The sequence below is a fragment of the Prinia subflava genome, chromosome 3 (genome assembly GCF_021018805.1).
Source record: "Prinia subflava isolate CZ2003 ecotype Zambia chromosome 3, Cam_Psub_1.2, whole genome shotgun sequence".
NCBI lineage: Eukaryota > Metazoa > Chordata > Aves > Passeriformes > Cisticolidae > Prinia > Prinia subflava.
This window is the reverse complement of record NC_086249.1, coordinates 98627525-98646101: the sequence shown is the minus strand read 5'-3', so window position 1 is coordinate 98646101 and position 18577 is coordinate 98627525. Positions and strand designations below refer to the sequence as shown.

At 39.4% G+C, this 18577-nt stretch overlaps 2 protein-coding genes across 3 annotated transcripts in view; one reads left to right on the top strand and one right to left on the bottom strand.

The window, feature by feature from the left end:
• The window catches only part of PRRG1 (proline rich and Gla domain 1), a 531308-nt gene that overhangs the window by 311119 nt on the left and 201612 nt on the right, over positions 1-18577 (bottom strand). The gene's annotated exons all lie outside the window — the stretch shown is intronic.
• CFAP47 (cilia and flagella associated protein 47) overlaps positions 1-18577 on the top strand; it is a 270139-nt gene that overhangs the window by 240998 nt on the left and 10564 nt on the right. Inside the window, exons 61-63 of one of the 2 annotated variants that reach the window (XM_063393002.1) lie at positions 5076-5247; positions 6753-6914; positions 16352-16520. In XM_063393002.1, coding sequence (XP_063249072.1) covers positions 5076-5247; positions 6753-6914; positions 16352-16520 — 503 coding nt within the window. The remainder of the gene's footprint in view (positions 1-5075; positions 5248-6752; positions 6915-16351; positions 16521-18577) is intronic. The other variant, XM_063393003.1, reaches the window with a different exon arrangement.

Here is an 18577-nt window from a genome sequence, read left to right as displayed (position 1 = left end):
AGGGAAAGCTGGAGCTTCCCTTGGAATGGAGAAATTTAAACCCTCTCCAAAATTACAATAATTTTGCAATTAAGGGGCTTTCAGGCAAAGATATGGGAATAGGAATAACAGTTCTTTACTAGGAATATTAAAAATACAAATGTAATACTACAAAAATCAAGCAAACAAAAATCCTAGACACCCTGACAGAGTCAGTGTTACATCCCCCTGGGGAAATGGTTTCTTCTCCCTCAGGGACCCCTGGAACTCCTGTCATGTAGTCTGACCCTTCCTTCCCCTTCTGACCCCATTGGCTGTGTGCCAGCTAGCCCCTCCCTCAGAGACCCTAAGAAAAAGCCTGTCCCCCGGGAGCTCTCTCTCTCTCTCCCGGGACATCAACCTGGAATAAAGGACTTGCAGCTAAAAGGGTAAGAGAGCCTCTTTTGAATCTTTATCCTGTCTTTCTTGATATAATCCTACTAGGCCTGAGAAGGGCTGAGCTAGCTGAGACCCTTGGAGGGATACAGGATTGTATCAGTTGGTGCCCAACGTGGGGCATGGGGGTTAACCCCAGGGGCCTGGGCAGCTGTGAGGTATGGCAAACAGACATCACACACATTCCTAGTTTTGGTCGCCTCAAATATGTTCATGTGAGCATTGACACATATTCAGGTGCAGTGTATGCCTCTGCCCACGCAGGAGAAAAATCCATACATGCCAAGCAGCACCTAGTGCAAGCCTTTGCAGTGTTGGGAATTCCAAAAACAATCAAAACTGATAACGGCCCAGGGTATGTGTCCAAGGAGTTCCTAGAATTTGTCCAGCAGTGGGGAGTGGAGCATAAAACTGGCATCCCTCACTCCCCCACAGGTCAAGCTGTGATCGAGCGTGCACACCAAACGCTCAAACAGGTTCTGGCTAGGCAGAACTGCTCGGCTTCGTGGATGACACCACAGCAGAAGCTCTGCAAAGCCATGTTCACCATCAATTTTCTAAACTGTTCATTTGAAAACATGAGTCCACCTGTGGTACGTCATTTTAACAGTGGTGATCAGTTTAAATTGTCTCAGCGTCCACCGGTTTTGATTAGGGATCCTGAAACTTGGGAAACCAGAGGTCCCTATGAGCTTGTGACCTGGGGTCGTGGCTATGCATGTGTGGCTACTCCCTCAGGCCCTCGGTGGATTCCCCAGAAGTGGGTGAAACCTTTTGTCCCCAAAAATCCAGCTCCAGCAGAAGGGGACGAGAAGCAAGTGACTGATGCTTCGAAGAGAAGACGCCGCCGGATGGAAGAGAAAGAACCTCCTTAGAGGTGGATTCCTTCTGGCAGAAACAGGAACCTTTTTAACATGTTTTAAAAAATGTTTATTTTTCCCTTCCAGAGAAAACCTACCTCCCACTCAACCCTATGATGAACCCCATCCAAGTTGTCATCCTGCTAATGCTGAACAGTCTGGCAGCTGCATGGATCATCCCTCAGCCACGTCAGAACGTCTGGGTAACCCTGGCACAGACACTTCAGCAAGAAAACATATGTTTGTCCACTGCAGCAGCTAAGAATCCTATGTCTACCTGTCTGGTAGGAATTCCTTTGCAGGCTGGAGAATTTCCAGCAGGCTTGGACAAATACAAGTCCAACGAAATTCCAGAGGCACACACCCCACAACCACACCAGGATCATAAAAAGCAAGGTGTGTTCACCATGAACCCCTTAGCGGAATGGGTGCAGGGTTTGCCCAGGGTAGCTCATGAACCCCAGGAGTTAGAACTATTGGGTTCCTCCCCTGCCACATACTGCATCCATTTCTCTGTCATCCCAAAACCCTCTAGCACTGACGAGTACCACCTTATAAAGCAGTTCCGGGGAGAATTTACTGCAAAGAGGTGGTGTCATAATATAAGCCACATTGCATCAGACAACCCATCCCACTCCAAACCCAGGAGCCTCCCTAGAGGATTGTTCTTGGTTTGTGGGGATCGGGCATGGGCAGGAATTCCATCCAGGCTTTTCGGAGGGCCATGTACCATAGGGCGATTGTCCGTGTTGACACCCAACCAAACTTTAATTCGTGAATGGACACACAAAAACAAATCGGCTGACAAAATTCAAAAAAGGAGTGCTGACAATTTGGACCCAAATTGTAATTCAGACATTTTTCATTGGGCAAAGTCAAAAAGAGTTGCTGTATCCCTGTTTCTTCCGTGGGTAGCAGCAGCCAAAGCTCTAGGTGAATTGGGCCACCTAGAGTGCTGGGTGGTCAAGCAGGCTAATTTAACATCTATCGCCATCAGCTCCCTCCTAGAAGACGAAGAGATTACCAGACAGGCTACCATCCAGAACCGTGCCGCTATCGATTATCTCTTGCTATTGCATGGACATGAATGCCAGGAATTTGAAGGACTCTGTTGCATGAATTTGTCCTCAAAGGCTCCAAACATCCATGCTGCCCTCCGAAGCATGAACAACATGATTGGACAAGTGAAGCAAGAATCAGAAGATCGGATCAAGGAACTGTTCAAGGGCTGGGGATTCACTAGGTGGTAGACTTCTGTAGTCAAAACAATTTTGTTACTTTTTGTTATCCTTTTCCTTGTAACCATAGCATTCGGAATCCTACGCTGTTTGATTTTCAAGGCTATTAATGGCCTCATATCTTCTACCTCAGAAGTCAACCATATAGAGTTGGCAAATCTAAAGCGGTCCGGTCTCCCTACCAACCATAAGTGGTGGGAAACCCACACTCCGTGTTAAACAGAATTTGAGAATTTCTCTCTGTATCTTTTTAAACAAAAAAAGGAGGAGATGTTACATCCCCCTGGGGAAATGGTTTCTTCTCCCTCAGGGACCCCTGGAACTCCTGTCATGTAGTCTGACCCTTCCTTCCCCTTCTGACCCCATTGGCTGTGTGCCAGCTAGCCCCTCCCTCAGAGACCCTAAGAAAAAGCCTGTCCCCCGGGAGCTCTCTCTCTCTCTCCCGGGACATCAACCTGGAATAAAGGACTTGCAGCTAAAAGGGTAAGAGAGCCTCTTTTGAATCCTTATCCTGTCTTTCTTGATATAATCCTACTAGGCCTGAGAAGGGCTGAGCTAGCTGAGACCCTTTGAGGGATACAGGATTGTATCAAGTCAGAACACAACCTGACACCCTGATGTTCAGGGTGTTGGAAGCAGTGCAATTACATCCTCCTGGAGTGACAGATGTGGTTCTGTTGGAGTAGAGATGATCCTCTAGAAGGGTGCAGTGATGGCAAGGTGGTCCAGTCTTCTCCTGGGGATCCAGTGGAAAACAGGCTGCACTGGTGTTCTGAATCCCAGGGTTTATCCAGGTAGGAATGTTTGGCTCCTCCCCCTGGGTGGAGCATTCCCAATGGATGATGGAATTGTATCAGTCATGCAGTGTGCCTGGATGGCCCATTAACAGCAGATATCCCCTGGAGGGAGGATGGGTCCTGGAAGAGATAAGGAACTCTGCCCCACCTGGTTTTAACAGCTGGCCCAGTAACAGAAGGCAGCTTCCCCTCCCCCCTGGAGTTATGAGGAATGGGTTATACAAGAGATAAAGAAAACACCTCCCCAACCTGTTTCAACAGATGGCAAATAGAATACACACTTTTGGTTACATATTGCAACCCAAGACAGCTGTGTTGGAATCTGAATTCCCTTATTCATAAACATTCTTATTCATAAACATTTAATTTTTCAAATGGAGAAATGGCAAGCAGGAAACAATATAGGATGGTCCTAAATGTTATAGACTGTAGGAGAAAATGTTCATGTTGAATTTCATTCTAACAAATTACATTTATTGTAATGAAGTCCCTGCATATATGAATCAATACATGGAAATGCTGTATTTTGGTACTCAGTGGGTATCTAATCTACTATGATTGATAATCCCATATGCTGGTCATAATGCATACATCTGTGTGACTCTATTCTGGTATATATTGTACAGAGGTCTGTGAACAGTCTACTCTAAAGGGGTACAAATGGTTCAGAATAAGCTGCTGAATTTCTTAGAGTTAATCTTTGTGTTATAAAAATGAAGAAACAAAAGTTCACGCCTCAGCTGCTGAAGTGGGAGGAGGAAATTGTGCATTTCAGAGAAGGACAAAAGACCAGAAGTGTGGGAAGGCATCTCCATACTCACTTAAATTTGGATGGTTTTACAGATTGGCAGTACCAAAGTAAGCTTCTCTCCAACATTGTCTCTTGGACTTTTTATGTAAACAAATCTGTCGCCTGTATTTTAGAATTCTGAGTCAGAAGGCCTTGGGAATTAACTCTGCAGCTGCCTGGCACTGTGCAGCCAGGATATGTGTTCAGGGTTGCACACACAACATTTCTGTACATTTGTACTCAGCTGTGCAAATTCAAAATGTGCCCTGACATAGGTGGTCACAGTAAAATGAAATCTCCTGTAGGAGTCAGTGGTTGTGTTAAAAGACTTTTCATCCATAAAATGTGTAAAACTTTTAAATGGATTAGCAGCTTGAGATTCTTTTCCTCATAGAAACGTTCCCTTCTGTGCAGAAATTACTATTGTATACTGAGTATCTCAGTTTCCTTTATTACAGCTGGAGAAGACATTTGATTCAAGAAGCTCAGCTGTTTATTTTTATGTCATTAGTGCTTGGCCTTTTCATAGCTGCTTCAGGGAATAAGAGAAGAGGCTGCTGGTGACATCTTCACTATTTCTCTGTATTCTGTTTTCAGGCTTGCAGCCATCAATAGCATTGATGTCTTTAATGATTTTTTTTTCAGTTGTCCCAATGGCATTAAAAAAGTGTATTATGAAATTTTCATTTGGCTGATGAACTAGAAATATCTCACCAGTCAGAGCAATATTGCTATTACCATTCACATACCCCAAGTAAGTTTTCTGACTATTATTTTCTGGAAACTACATAGCCTGTCATATGAAATGGGAAGACTTTGTTATGCAGTCAGAAGGAAATCACTTAAGTTTTAGATAATTGCTAGTTTTACTTATTTGTCATTTTTAGTAACAAATGGAAGAATTGTAACTCTGAGCCAACCAACTGTGTGAAATTACAGCTCACACAGGCTGATATTTTTCTCCTGTATCATTTAGGTTCCTCTGCAACACTGGAGTTTCTGTATGAATTGCAATATCAATCAGATGAAATTAGATCTCAGCTTGAGTCTTTGGTTGGTATACAGCTGCTTGAAAAGGAATGGGATACAGAATCCAGAATTGTAACGCTTATCTTTAATGTGGTGTTTGCACCTAGCAAACCAATGAGGTAAGATCCTGTTCCTTGCTACCAAAACAACATGTAATGAAATCCTGTCTGTTCACTTTTACTTATATAATCATTGCCCTGCATTCTTTTCCTTGTTTTGTTTTCACCTCTGAGTTCTGATGGTTTAGATTTTCTCCCTTGCTGCTTCTCAGTATGATATCTTTGGTGTTAAAACTGACAGTATTTTTTTTAGTGCCTGTGAGGTAGTTCTGTTGAGTTGCTTCCATAGTCTGTGTGTGTGCATCATTTTACTTCTAAACATTGGAGCATTGAAAGACTTCAGATGAAAATTACTTGTTCTTATAATTCATAAAAAACATACAAACAAGATGGTCTATCAGTCTTGGAAAGCTTTTCCTAAACAACCATGTGTGCATATTCTTTGACTGGGTGGGATAGTTGAATTTGAAATTAGATTGTACTGCCCCAGTAACAATGATCCACAGGAAACTATTCTTTTTTAAAATTGTGACGTGACAAATGATGTATGTGCTTTGTTGTACATAGGAACATCTCCCTTCTTTAAATGGAAATGTTGAAGGGAGATTTTTTTTGAGACAGGGAAGTTGCCCCTTCCTTTGGTACAGTCAAATGTTGGTCAGGAGGAGACTGAAAAGAAGCTTTAGTGACCTGTAGGCACCAGGTAAATCCAGAGTCCTGACATTACCAGGAGTGTTAGGGAGCAGTCACTGGTGAATATCATGGATTGCATGAAAAAGTTTATCTTTAGGAGGCAGGAGGTTATTCTTTATTTGCAGCAGTCCAGAAGATTAATGAAATAAACAAAAAGCAAATGTTTAGGAAGAATGATCCACCCACCCAGTTCAGTGTCATTGTGTCAGAGGAAGATGAATTTAGAAAGCCTTTTCATTTCTACTCTCTCATTTTAATTTTATTTTTTGATTTGGTTTGCATTTTTTTTTTGTGTGTGTACTTGAGACTTAGGCTTCATGCAGAGGACTCAATGGCTGCAATTAATTAGTCTTGTTATCTTCAGAATCTGCAGCACCAACACTCTTACACAGTCCAGAGGCATCAGAGTCTGGGATTTTGTTAAATACATAGGTCTTTGTCAGATCAGTTTGATCTTCATATGAGCTGCTGATATGTTCTGGACAAAATTCTCCTCTAACATCACAGTAAATACAGAATAATGAGTAAAATAAAATTAGTTTATTGTGTGATTTTTTTTTTTTTTAATTTGAAAGAGAACAAGCAGAAGAAGAATAAAATCTCATGGCTGTGTCAGGAATGTTACTTTCATATTATGTTCTTTCTTGTAATTTGTTGTAAATATATAGTACTATTTAATCTACATTCCAGTCAAGTTTACCTGATACGTACTATGCCGTGCAAAATTAGGGATGTATTCTGGTTTAAAGTAATTTGGATTTCTATTTTACTGTAGTTTACTTCTACACACTGAAGGATTTTTTTGTAGATTCATCAGTTCATATTTTAGAATATTTTTCCAGGTATTGACTGTTTTTATCTGAAATTTTAAGGAATGAGGCAACTATTGTAGTTCAGTGTACTGCAGGAGGCCTGTGGAAGTTTCCACTGGTGCTCATTGCCACGGAGGCAGAAGTGGATGATGTGATCAACATTGAAGCTGTTGGCCTGAATAAGGAATCCACAGTTGGCTTTAACCTCACAAGCCAGACAAGGTAAAAACTCGCTCAGGAATTCATGCAGTTTTCTTAGGGTATAACTCCTACTCAGACACATTGGTTAGAATAAATTTGGGCAGCAGACACATAACTGGGATGCAGCTATTTCATTATTATTTTCAAGAGCTGCATTGTTTAAGGAATATGGGATTTTGAAGCTTCTTTGTAGAAAACAGAAGCATTCTACATTTAGGCTTTGGCTTAAGGGAAAATTTGTGGAATAGGTCCAGATGTTTATGTTATGACTTTTTTTGCCCTAAAAGGCTTGGGAGAATGTTAAAACGTGTAATACAATGTTTTTTGATGTTAAAGGCTCACTAGTAAAACTTTAAAAGCTAGTACTTTTACTAATAGATTTTTTCCAAGGTACTTTATGCTTAAACCAAGCTAAAAACATTCCCTCACATTGTGCTTTAAAAGAATTTAAATGTGCCGCTCTTTTTAAAGTACTCCTGTTGTATTATGTCTATGAATTCATCTCTACTTCCACTTGCTAAAATAATAGTGTAATTCTTCAGTATTTTGTTACTCTCTTTTTATAAAAATCCTGCAGAAACCTCTGTTAATATATAATTTTACATGTTTCAATTATTTTCTCAGAGTTTTGCAATGTTATAACAAACTTACAATGTCATTTGCATACAGCAGGAAGTCAAGGAATAAATTGTGTGGTAATGATAGATAAGTTTTAAAATATTAAACAGGGAATCTAAATGAATCATAATGCTTACACTCCATGTAGCTTATGGAAGTTTTAAAGTTTATTTTCTTTTAAATTAACTATTTTTACTATATATCTTGAAAGTGGGCCAGATACGCATATTGAGGTTTTCATTGTGGATACATCATCCTTTGGCTTCATCCTCATCAGGAAGAGTATTTGGTTACAACAGATTTTTTTAAACTTATTTCCAAAAGTTGTGTCTCTAAGATGGACAGTTGTTCCAGGTTTTAGATGTCTGTCAGTGATGTTAGTTATTGAACACTGACAAAGGCTTCCACCACAGTGTTCAAGTTAACAGCTTCAGTAGAATGGCTGTTTCAGAAACAAAAATGAAGCAATTGCTCTGGCAATACTGTAATCTCCTGGTAGGTGTTTGATAGTAGTGAAGATTCCTGATGTTCTCCAGAAAGGCGTTATAAAACCTGAGTCTTTATAGTTACATAAAAGAGGAGCTGTGATGGAAGATGGATTCTCTTTTGCCCTTAAACAAATTCCAACTTTATTTTCTATAGCAAGTGTTCCCCCCATACATTTCAAATGCAAAATGTGATGTTTGCATGTACTAAAAAAGCTCTGTGTTATAAACAGTACCAGGAACTGCACTCATTGGGTGCCAGCAGGGCAGGGAGGGGATCCTGCCCCTCTGCTCAGCCCTGCTGAGGATCACCTGGAGCGCTGTGTCCAGTTTGGGGCTCCTCAGGACAGGAGAGACGTGGAGCTCCTGGAGCAGGTTCAGTGGAGGGTGACAAAGATGATGGAGGGCCTGGAGCATCTCAGTGAGGAAAGGCTGAGGGAGCAGGGCCTGTTCAGCCTGGAGATTCCTGAGAGGGGCCCTCATCCCTGTGTGTCAGTGTCTGCAGGGAGGGCTCAGGGCATGGACCAGGCTCTGCTCCCTGGTCCCAGCAATGGGACAGGAGGAACAGGCAGGAGCTGATGGCCAGGAAGTTCCACCTGAATGTGAGGGAGAATTTCTTTCCTCTTTCCTCTTTAATGACCAAACACTAGAACAGATTGCCCAGAGAGAGAGTGAGGAGTCTCCCTCGCTGGAGATCTCCAAGAACTGTCTGGACACAATCCTGTGCTGTGTGCTCTGGGATGACCCTGCTTGAGCAGGGAGGCTGCACCTGATGACCCCCTGTGGTCCCTTCCAGCCTGTCCCATTCTGTGATTTTCTGAACTCCTCTATAAGTTATATATTGCTTTATCTTACCTGTGATTTGCTTGGGAGATTTTGGTGATGGAGATGTTGTATAGAAATAGAACACTCAGCCAACCAACACAGAGTATAGTGGACCTGCAGATTAAAAGGAATTACATAAACAAACCATATATTACAGGTGTAATTTAATGCTTGAATAACTCAAATTATTTAGACTAAAAATAAAACAATGAAATATTAAAACATCATTTAAAAATCTTAAATAGGATACAAAGTGTCATCCTGTAGATCTTCCCTGAAAAAAAAATGATCAGCCCTTTGGAATTTTCTTAGTAATCAATTAGCAGCACAATCCTGTAGAGTTTCAGTTCTGTTATTTTAAGAGAGATGGGATTTTTTTTCTCCCTGCATATATAGATATTGATGTCTTCATATGCTGGACAGCAGCTCATGGCACTGCTGTTTGGGAGAACTGTGGGGGAAAGAGGTGAATTTCTTAGTAACCTGCTAGGGAGGGACTCTGCAGATGTGTCTTTTTCTCCTGCTACTGCCCAGGAGAGAGGGGTTGCACAGCATCACTGAGAACACCTGTGCATCTTTCTGAGCTAGCAGGGTGCATAGTGATGCAGTAAATAGTATTTGAGAACCACAGGCCCTAAAAAAGGCTCAGGAGCTTATTAAGAACAGGTTAAGATTCTTGTAAATATGTATATATATATACACCACATTGAATGAGGATCTTCAGTGCTCCACAATAAACCTATGACATGAATGGGTTTTGCTTTCTTTTCCTTTACAGCTAGTGCAACTCAAATGTGGCCTTTCTCCTTAAATTCCATGTTCCTCTCCTCCCTCTCCACCTCCCCCAAAATCCTCAGTGTGTACAGGATATCTCAGAATGAATTAATGATTTTGGTGTAGTTGCTTTAGGAAGGATGATCAGTTACAAATGGGAGGTCATTGCTACACTCTTCACAATGATCTGCAATAATGAAAGCTCCAGCAGTTCATGAAAATACATAATGCACCCTTTCAATACATTTAAAGTTCACACAATGTGAAACAGCCCAATATCTGCTCCAGAAAATAATGAAAGATACTGAGAATGCAGCTAAACAGTTATATTGCGTGAAGAAAACAAATATATTATATAAAACTATATGCACTTATATCAGTTGGGATAGAGTAGACCAAGATTTTACTTTCAGCTTTAAGAATTCCAAAAGGACATGTTGTTCAAGGGTTTCTTGTATTGGCATTAGCTTGATTAGAGTCAAATAGGCAAATTTCACTTCCTAACTAAGAAAAATCTACCACTTCTTAACATTCCTGCATGGCCTTTTATCATAAATGTAGGTTTAATTCAACACCAGCTGAAATCATTGGCAGCATTTCCACTGGAGTAATCTGTTTTAGTACAGACCTCTAATGTTTGAGATAATATTAGTGCTTGTTTTAATACCAAATGCATTATTGAATGCCAAGGGTTTGCAGAATGACAGCAGTGTTAACCAAAAAGGACAGGATATTATCCTTGGAAATAAAACTTACAGAAATTCATTTGATATCTATCTTAAATTATTGGCCTGTTATTTTAGGTTGAAATCTGTAATTGAAACATAACATAAAAACTCTCAAAGTGATACTTTGCTTAAGAAAACTAGCCATTTCTGTATTTGGCGTACTGAAGATAATTTAATGTATTTTTAACCTATAAAGTTTGGGATCGGGACATTGGTTTTAATACAGAAGTGGGTTTTGGAGGTTATTGACTGCTCTATCTTCCTGTATAGAGTTATTTTGATGGTTGGATTTATTTCTTTACATTAAAATACTGATGTCCAGCTACAGCAGAATGTTACCTTTTGTTTTCCAGGGCAAATACTTTAGTACCCAACATGAGATGTGTGGGATAGATAGATATTTGTGAACTTGGAAATCACAAATTCACTTGGAAATCTTTTGTAAACTACACTACATTGGAAGGTTTAGTCAAGCTGGGGGATAATTCTCTCTTATTTTTTCTGTCTGCTTCTTTCTCATACACAGTTTCCTTTCACCAATTTAGTTCTGTCTTTCCATGTACCTGTTAGTGATTGTTACAATCACGTATGAATTCCCATATACAGTAGAATTTTTCCCCTGTATCCATCCTGACTTGTCACCCCAATCCTGTGTTTATCACAAGCAGGATATTAGGGAAACTTCTTGGATAAACTCCAGCTGCCCCTCAGACGCAGCCCCTGTTGTCACAAAATCAAACAGACTCGTGTTGATGTGATCTCCACAGAGGGGCATCTGCAAAATCCAAGGTTCCACCTGATTATGGAAACAGAGCTAGAATAAAGAGGAAAAAGCCCCAAACTGGTGGGCTGGGGAGATGAGAATAAAGATGAAATTCAGCTTTGAAATGACTGCTTGTGCAGATTTAGTTTTCTTAACTGAAGTTTCATTGGAGATTTTCCTTATTTCTTCTATGCACATTTCCTAGTGCATAGAATAAATATTCAATTAAAAACATTCCTTTGTCACACAAAATTAATTTTAATTCTGAGGAATTAGTGGGCAACCCATTTTATTTCTGTACCCTCCCTTATTTTGAAGGGAAAACAAAACAAAAGTTTACAATTACAATTTTAAGAACTATTTCTATTTGACTCTAATTACTCCTGTATTTCATTAGAACTACCATGAGCCAGGATTAATAAATATGCTGCAAGAAAATGCATTTGGTAAGTGCTCATGCATCCTCTCCTTCACTCTCTCACACATTGCTGTGTGTGTTACTGGCCTGGATTCCTCTGCCAATCTCTTTGTTAGCAGTTCTGCAAAATTCTACCACTAATCTAAAGATGTAATTAGAACACTTTATCTTAGCACTTCCCACACAGTGGCAGCTGCAAAGCACAAATGTTGAATGGGCTCCACTTTTTTGGAGCCTAATGGAAAATATTGATAATGTAAACATTCAGCAGACCTTTCAAAAAGTTCTGATCATCCTTCCTAACAGTACAATACTTGACCTGTCACACATTTAGCCAGGACCTGTATCCAGTCATCAATCAACCTGCAGATAAAAGCACCCCTGGGTACAACAGGGATGAGACAGAAATTCTCTTGTGATGACAGAACCTCGAACTCCTGCTTTGGTTTTACAACATGGGCACAACAAAACTTCTTCTTAGGGTTGGTAAGGCATTCCCTGACAGGCATTTGTCATGCAGTGTTTGCTCATATTTTTTGAAAGTCTTTTAATTTTAAAGCAGCTTTTTCAAAGCCACAGAAGTGATGGCCAGAGTTTTAAAACTTTTCTGATGTCCAGAGTTCAGGATTTAGAATGGTCAATTAAACCAGAGTTGGTTTGGGTATGAAACATAACCCATTTTTATAAATAATCATGAGTTACTAATTTATTTTTCCATTGTAATTTTTTTGTTGATAAGAAATTCTCTAAATCGTATCAAGTCACTAATCACTAATAATTCTATAGTATTTGACAAATACATACAGTTAATAAGTTTTAAGGACTTGGCTGTGTAATAACTGAAATTTCTTCTTTTATCCAACAGATGTTAACTACAAATTACAAGACATTAATTTATATTAGTTATGAGTAACTATTGTTTGAACCATTGAGCTATTGTAACATTTTTCATATCCCTTATTTCTTAATGCAGTTATGTACTTTACAGATAAAGACATTTTGTTACTCTTCTTTTATTAGCAAAAAATACCCAAGCATTTGATCAGAAGGACTACTTGCTGGTATTTTTATGTATGGCTTTTCAAAATGCTGAGTTTTGTAAAGAAACACATTTCTACAGGAATAATTTACTGCTTCAGTAGTTTTGGGAAGAGAAACATTAAACCTATTTTGAGCCTTAATTTGATAAAATTTAATAAATGTTTTCAGTTTTGATAAGTATTTTATAAGGTTTGAAGTGTCATCTCTACAGGAATACAAATCTTAAGTTCTTCTTTAGTTTAAGATATAAGCTGCTATTATTTTTTAGTTTAATAGTTTGAAAATTGTGTAGCGTGAAAACACTGATAAGCATAGACCTCTATTTAAGGACAAGATTAAAGGAGTAATTATAAAAATGTCCATTAAAGACCAGCTCAGTTTCCTTTTTTCCAGGTTGCCATGATTTGATTGTCCAATTATTATTTAAATTCAAATCAGTGTTTACTCTGATCATTATTTGAGTAAGGACAGAGTTCATGTTGTCTGATGGGAGCATCAAACCATTGTGAGAGGAGCTAAGGAAAGACAGAGAGGAAAACACATTCACTTTCTTTGGTTTATAAGGCCTCTGCCCTTACATTTCCTAATTCATTTGTGCTTGGTTCATGTGTGTTTTCATAACTGTACACATCATTAAGCTTTATAAAGTATGATAATATCTGCCCCCCTTCTTGAAAAAGTGCAGACGGCCTCACAACCGCCCTTCATGGCTGAGAAATGACAAGTCAGACATTGACTCCAGAGCTGGTTCACCTGAAGGAGTAATCAAAAAGGATTAATTAAATTTTAATCATTTTAAAAACCATAATTATTAATTTTTAATTATACACTAAATATACAGGCACGGAAAATGATAATGTCTGAAATTCAGGTGCTATTCTGGGAATTTCATCTCCAGATTTCTCTTTATTATAAAAGATGAGAAACAGAAAGCAATTTACTTTTCTTGTGAGGTACTCAGCATGCCAGTTCATCTCCCTAGTGTGAACAGCAGTGAAAGCACTGCTTGCTTTGTCTCAAGGGGCATCTTTAGATTTATTTATAAAACAATGCAAGATTTATCAATGAAAGGTTTCTGTTTCTGATTGTGTGTAATTTTTTAATTTCTGGTTTTTGTACCATCTTCATCAGAATCCCTGCTGGCCTATCATATTATGGCAACACATTTAATTTATTAGGATTTCTATTTTCCATATTTGGACAGAGTTTCTACTCTGAGAAACATTTTGCATCCAGTAGATGCCCTGACTCTTTTGTCTAAAACTGACAGACTTTGACAACAGGGAGGTTTTAGTGATTACATGTGATTATGTGTGTTCATGCAAGTTAGTATGCCTTTATGTATTTTACTCAACATGAAAAAAATTATACCTGCCTCTAGTACCTTGTGATAAAGCTGTCAAGAAGTGTGCAGATTTTATTTAAAGCTTCTTGATTATTTTTTTCTTTCCATTTTTCTTTATGAAAATTAAAATCTGACAAGGGTGATGTTAATAACATTATTTTTCTCTGACTTGGTATATATCTTGTGTGTAATTATAGATGAGTGTTTTGACAATTTCACTTCAAACTGTCTGGTCCCCTTGTCTGGACAAAAACTGTAGCTTTTCCCATCTGTGTTTTCTGACTGTTTTGATGGCTCAGAAAAACTCTGGAACAAGTTACTGTTGCACAACTCCCTGCTAAGAGGCAATTTCTGCAGGAATGGAATCTGTATTTTCCTGTGTCTGCTGTGTAAGCAGTCTGTCCCCTGCCTCATCTCCCCTAGCGTTTCATCACCATGTCTGTAATCCAAGTCCTGCTCTTGGATGTCTTACCAAGCCACCGAGCACTTACTAGGAGTTGTGGTCCCTAACTGTTCACTGGAAAACAGACTGAGCACAGGAGATAGAGAAAGTACTGCCATAAAATGTTCCTGAACCCCGCCAATAGAGCAGTGATGCTGGAAATGAGGATCTGTGCCCAGGTCTCTGTTTTCAGAATGAGGGTTTGAGTCTTTATCTCAGGCATTTTTTATGAGTGCTCTACTCTCTGCTCAGTCTAGATCTGTCACTTCTTTTTGATGCCAGAGCTGCTGTCTGTGTGTAGTAGGTGTGCTCCAGGCATTCACAGCTGAGCACTCCTTGTGGGAAACAAAGATATGAAAATTCAGGGCTTATCTGGCACATGGATGGGAGCTCAGGCCCAGCAGGATTAGTGCTGGTGGCCCAGGGCTATAAACTCAGTGGCACAGCTTTAGGCACCACAAAAAGAGGTTGTTGGCATAAGTTTGATGTCAAGGCTGGAAGACTGGAAATGTAGTTTCAGACATTCAGTACTTTTGCCCACCTTGCTGTCATCTAAAGGAGAAGCCAGGCTAAATCTGCTGATGCACCCAAGTCCAACAGCACTGCTAAATACCAGTTAATTTTTTTGGAGGCAACAGAAGCTTTTTGGTTTCTGTTTTCTGCACTCTTACTGTTTGTTTCTATAAACTGGCAGCATGCCCTTCTTTCATGAGAGCATTTTGAGTATAGCACAACCTTTCCTGAGAACATATTCCAAAAGAGGGCTATTTTTAAACAAAATGACATAGGCCACCCACGGGATAGTGCTTGCCCAGGAAATGTGGAACATTTCCACAGAGGTTTGACTTGCCATAAAATATTAAATTTCATTTCTTGTGGGTATTTTCTTTGAAAAGTGTTATTTCTGGTGTGACAGTCCATGAATAAACAGATTTGAACAGCTTTTCTTTGAGGTGCTGTTAGCTTTTCATTCTTCAGGTTTATCAATGGAAAATGTGTTCCCTCTAAGCATGCACAGTGCTTGCCCTGCTGGACGGTGCCAGGGTGTTGTGGATTAATTTTTGACCATCTCATTGTATTTCTACTTCCAATTTCCTGTATTCTCCTTCTGTCCAGAGAATGATAGAGTTGTTCTCAGCAACACATATAAAGACTAAAAGGAGAATGCCTCACCAGAAAATACAAAAATGTACGTTCTTTTCATGCTGAGAATGTTTATGGCAAGGAGTCCCTGAGGAGTTGTGATGGACAGGCTTTAGTTTGGGACTGGCCTAAGATTGTTTTGTGCTCAGCCACTGTCTTTACCAGGACTAGGGATTTTCTTTGGGTCCAACAGCCCTGCTGTGAACCAAGGCATTAGACAAGATCTGCAGACCTGTGACAGAAATCCTTTGAGATAAGAGATACACAAGACTATCAATAGAGGAACCTAATTATGTTACTGCAAAATCTTAAAATGTTAATCTTATGGGATATGAAAAATGTGAAAACAGTGCTAAAAAGTTACTGTTTTTCATATCTTAATTTCAAGGCTTTCAGAACTCCCTCCTAGTCTAGTAACACTCTTCCAGAATGCAGATTCAGTTCTAGTCATAAACCCTAATAAAATGGGTAGCTTGTCAGTTGTATTTGATTAGAGATTGGAAAAAGGAGTACTTTTAATGGAAAAATGGATTTTCGCTCTGATATGGAATTTGCTTCTATCACTGTTATGATATCTTTACAAGTCAAATGTTTTTTTTCTTAGTGGCAAATGCAATCATTATTCCATAGTTAATATAATATTTATAATAGCATGTAAATGTGTTTGAAATGGAATCCCAGTATGTGGGTCCCTGTGTATAGATAAAGAATTACTACAGAATAACTATTCTGTAAGTAAGAATGCTGTTAACACTCTATCCTCATCCCATGCCATGTTTCCTGACTCATGCCACATGGTGGCCTAGGTGTTAGATTGCAGATAAATTCTGTTAAGGTGCTGTCCATGGCACAACAGGCTCCTGTGCTTTTCTGCAGGTTCCCAGAGCCGTTCACGGCGCACTTTGTGGCGGGCAGCGATCCCGATTTCCTGGTGATGCCCCAGGCTGGAGAACTGCTGCCAGCAGGCACGGAGGGAACCCATATAAGCGTGGGGTACAAGCCCAGGATGTATGGCAGGAAGCAGACAGCAACACTGGTCATCGAGGTAAGCCTTGCCCAGGGCAATGCACACACATTGCCAGGAGGAGAAACCCTGCCCGAGGAGCAGCGCTGGCACACACCCACTGCAGGGGCTGTGATGGTTTTGCTGCTCCTCACAATGGACAGGAGTAAAACTAAATTTGGAGAGTTGGTTGATGACGAGCTGGAAAAACACACTGCATTTTACCCTGTACTTTACACTGTGTTACAATTTCTACATTATCCTTTTGCCATCAGCACCACTTAATCTTGATACGTTTGCCCCAACTCCATAGACAACAAGACTTTCACAGAGAATCAAAATAATCCTCTTAAGAACTAGTGAAGAATATAAAAGTAATTGAAGATGTGAAGCCTGGGTTATTGATTTTAATTGTATTATATATCTTACATGATCAAAGGCTCCAAGAAGGCAGGTGCCAAACAGTGGAAGAGAGAATTTCAGAGCACAAAGTCAGAAATAGCTCTTTTGAAGCAAGATGCAAAATAAACAAAAAATTATTTGCAACCAAATAGACTGTATAAGTGTGAAGGTCAGGAAACATTTGAAGGCATGTGTTCCTTCAGCAATTAAAATGCTCTCAGAAACCAATTTTCAAGTTTTAAGTTATTCTTTAGAAGGAATCTGTTGAAAACACACAGCAGGGGTAAACACCCCACATTCTCTATAAATCATGATTTGTACTTTGAGTCCTTTCACTGCATGCTGGTAGTGTTTTCAGACTACTATATTAGAAGGGAAAGAGCAGTATTGATTTAAGAAATAGGATGGTCAAACAAAGTTGATAAAAAGATGCATGGCACATCACTACAGTGTTTTATCTCTATCAGTGATAACTTGTATAACAGTAAATAAGAAATTCAAATCCTGGAAAAAACAAGGTCCTTCAATCCCTCCTACTTGTTTTCTTTTACTGTATTACATGTTTGATTAATATAATCTCTTTACATAAACAGCAATTATGCTTATCACTCTTCCATTTGAAAAACAAGATAACTTACTGAATATATTCTGTATTTTGTGTTTACAAAGTGCTGTATGACACAGCTACAGAGCTCAGAAACTTCTAATGAAGTTTTGGAACTGAACTCCTGTTTTCAGGCATGGCACATACAAATGCTCTAGCTATGCTTGTCCTTGGCTTAGCTCTCATCACTAACAAGGAGATTTAGCCAAAAATCTGTCTGGAATGGGACAAACCAAATGATCAAAGGTTATTATTAGCATTTTAAGAACTCAGGCAGTAATCCAGAATTTTCTTTTAGGAATTTAGCAGCATGGATGGCCTGTGTCTAATTGGATTTTTAAGCTACATGCACTCACACCTCAGTCCCTGGTTATGATCTAGGCAGACAGCTCTTTACATCTCCACCTTTGCTACTGTGTGTGGCTGCAGTAAATCAGTCATTCATACATATTACATACATCTATATATTGCAGATAACATCTCATTGTATCTATTCCTGGACATTTAAAAAAGCATCAAGGATTCTTGATGTTCATAAGCACATTTTGGACCTATATAACTCCTATATTACGGTCTGTTAGAGTTGTCAGAATTAAGTGGTTTCAGTAATGTTTTGTTGAGGTTTGTGTTCTCTTTGCTCTTTTTGGTAGCTCTGTTTTGCACTCCAGACCTCCTCCTTTCTGCTCCACACAAGCTTTAATTCCTGCAGTTCTAATGGAAGGCAGAGCATCTGTGGCTGGGTGTGATTCAGTGCTGTGCTCTCAGCACTGACCCAAAATAAGGTTTAATGACATGTTGGGAATACCTGAGACTCATTTCTGCCTTTTGTGTTTGTGAAATCATTTTCATTAGTGACCTGAGGGAGACAGACTTAGTTAGATATATTAAATAAAAGCAGTATTAAATCATTCTTATTTGGGGAATAACAATGGAGGTAGTGAAATGCAATTAGTGTTTGACCTAACACTGAAGAACCTTTCTTGCATGTATCCTCTCTAGCCAATATATTGGCTGAGGCTTTGGGGTATTTTTAGAAATGTTGAAGAAGTTTCTTTTCTTTTGCACTGCCTCTCTTCTGCTGCTGCTGTAATAA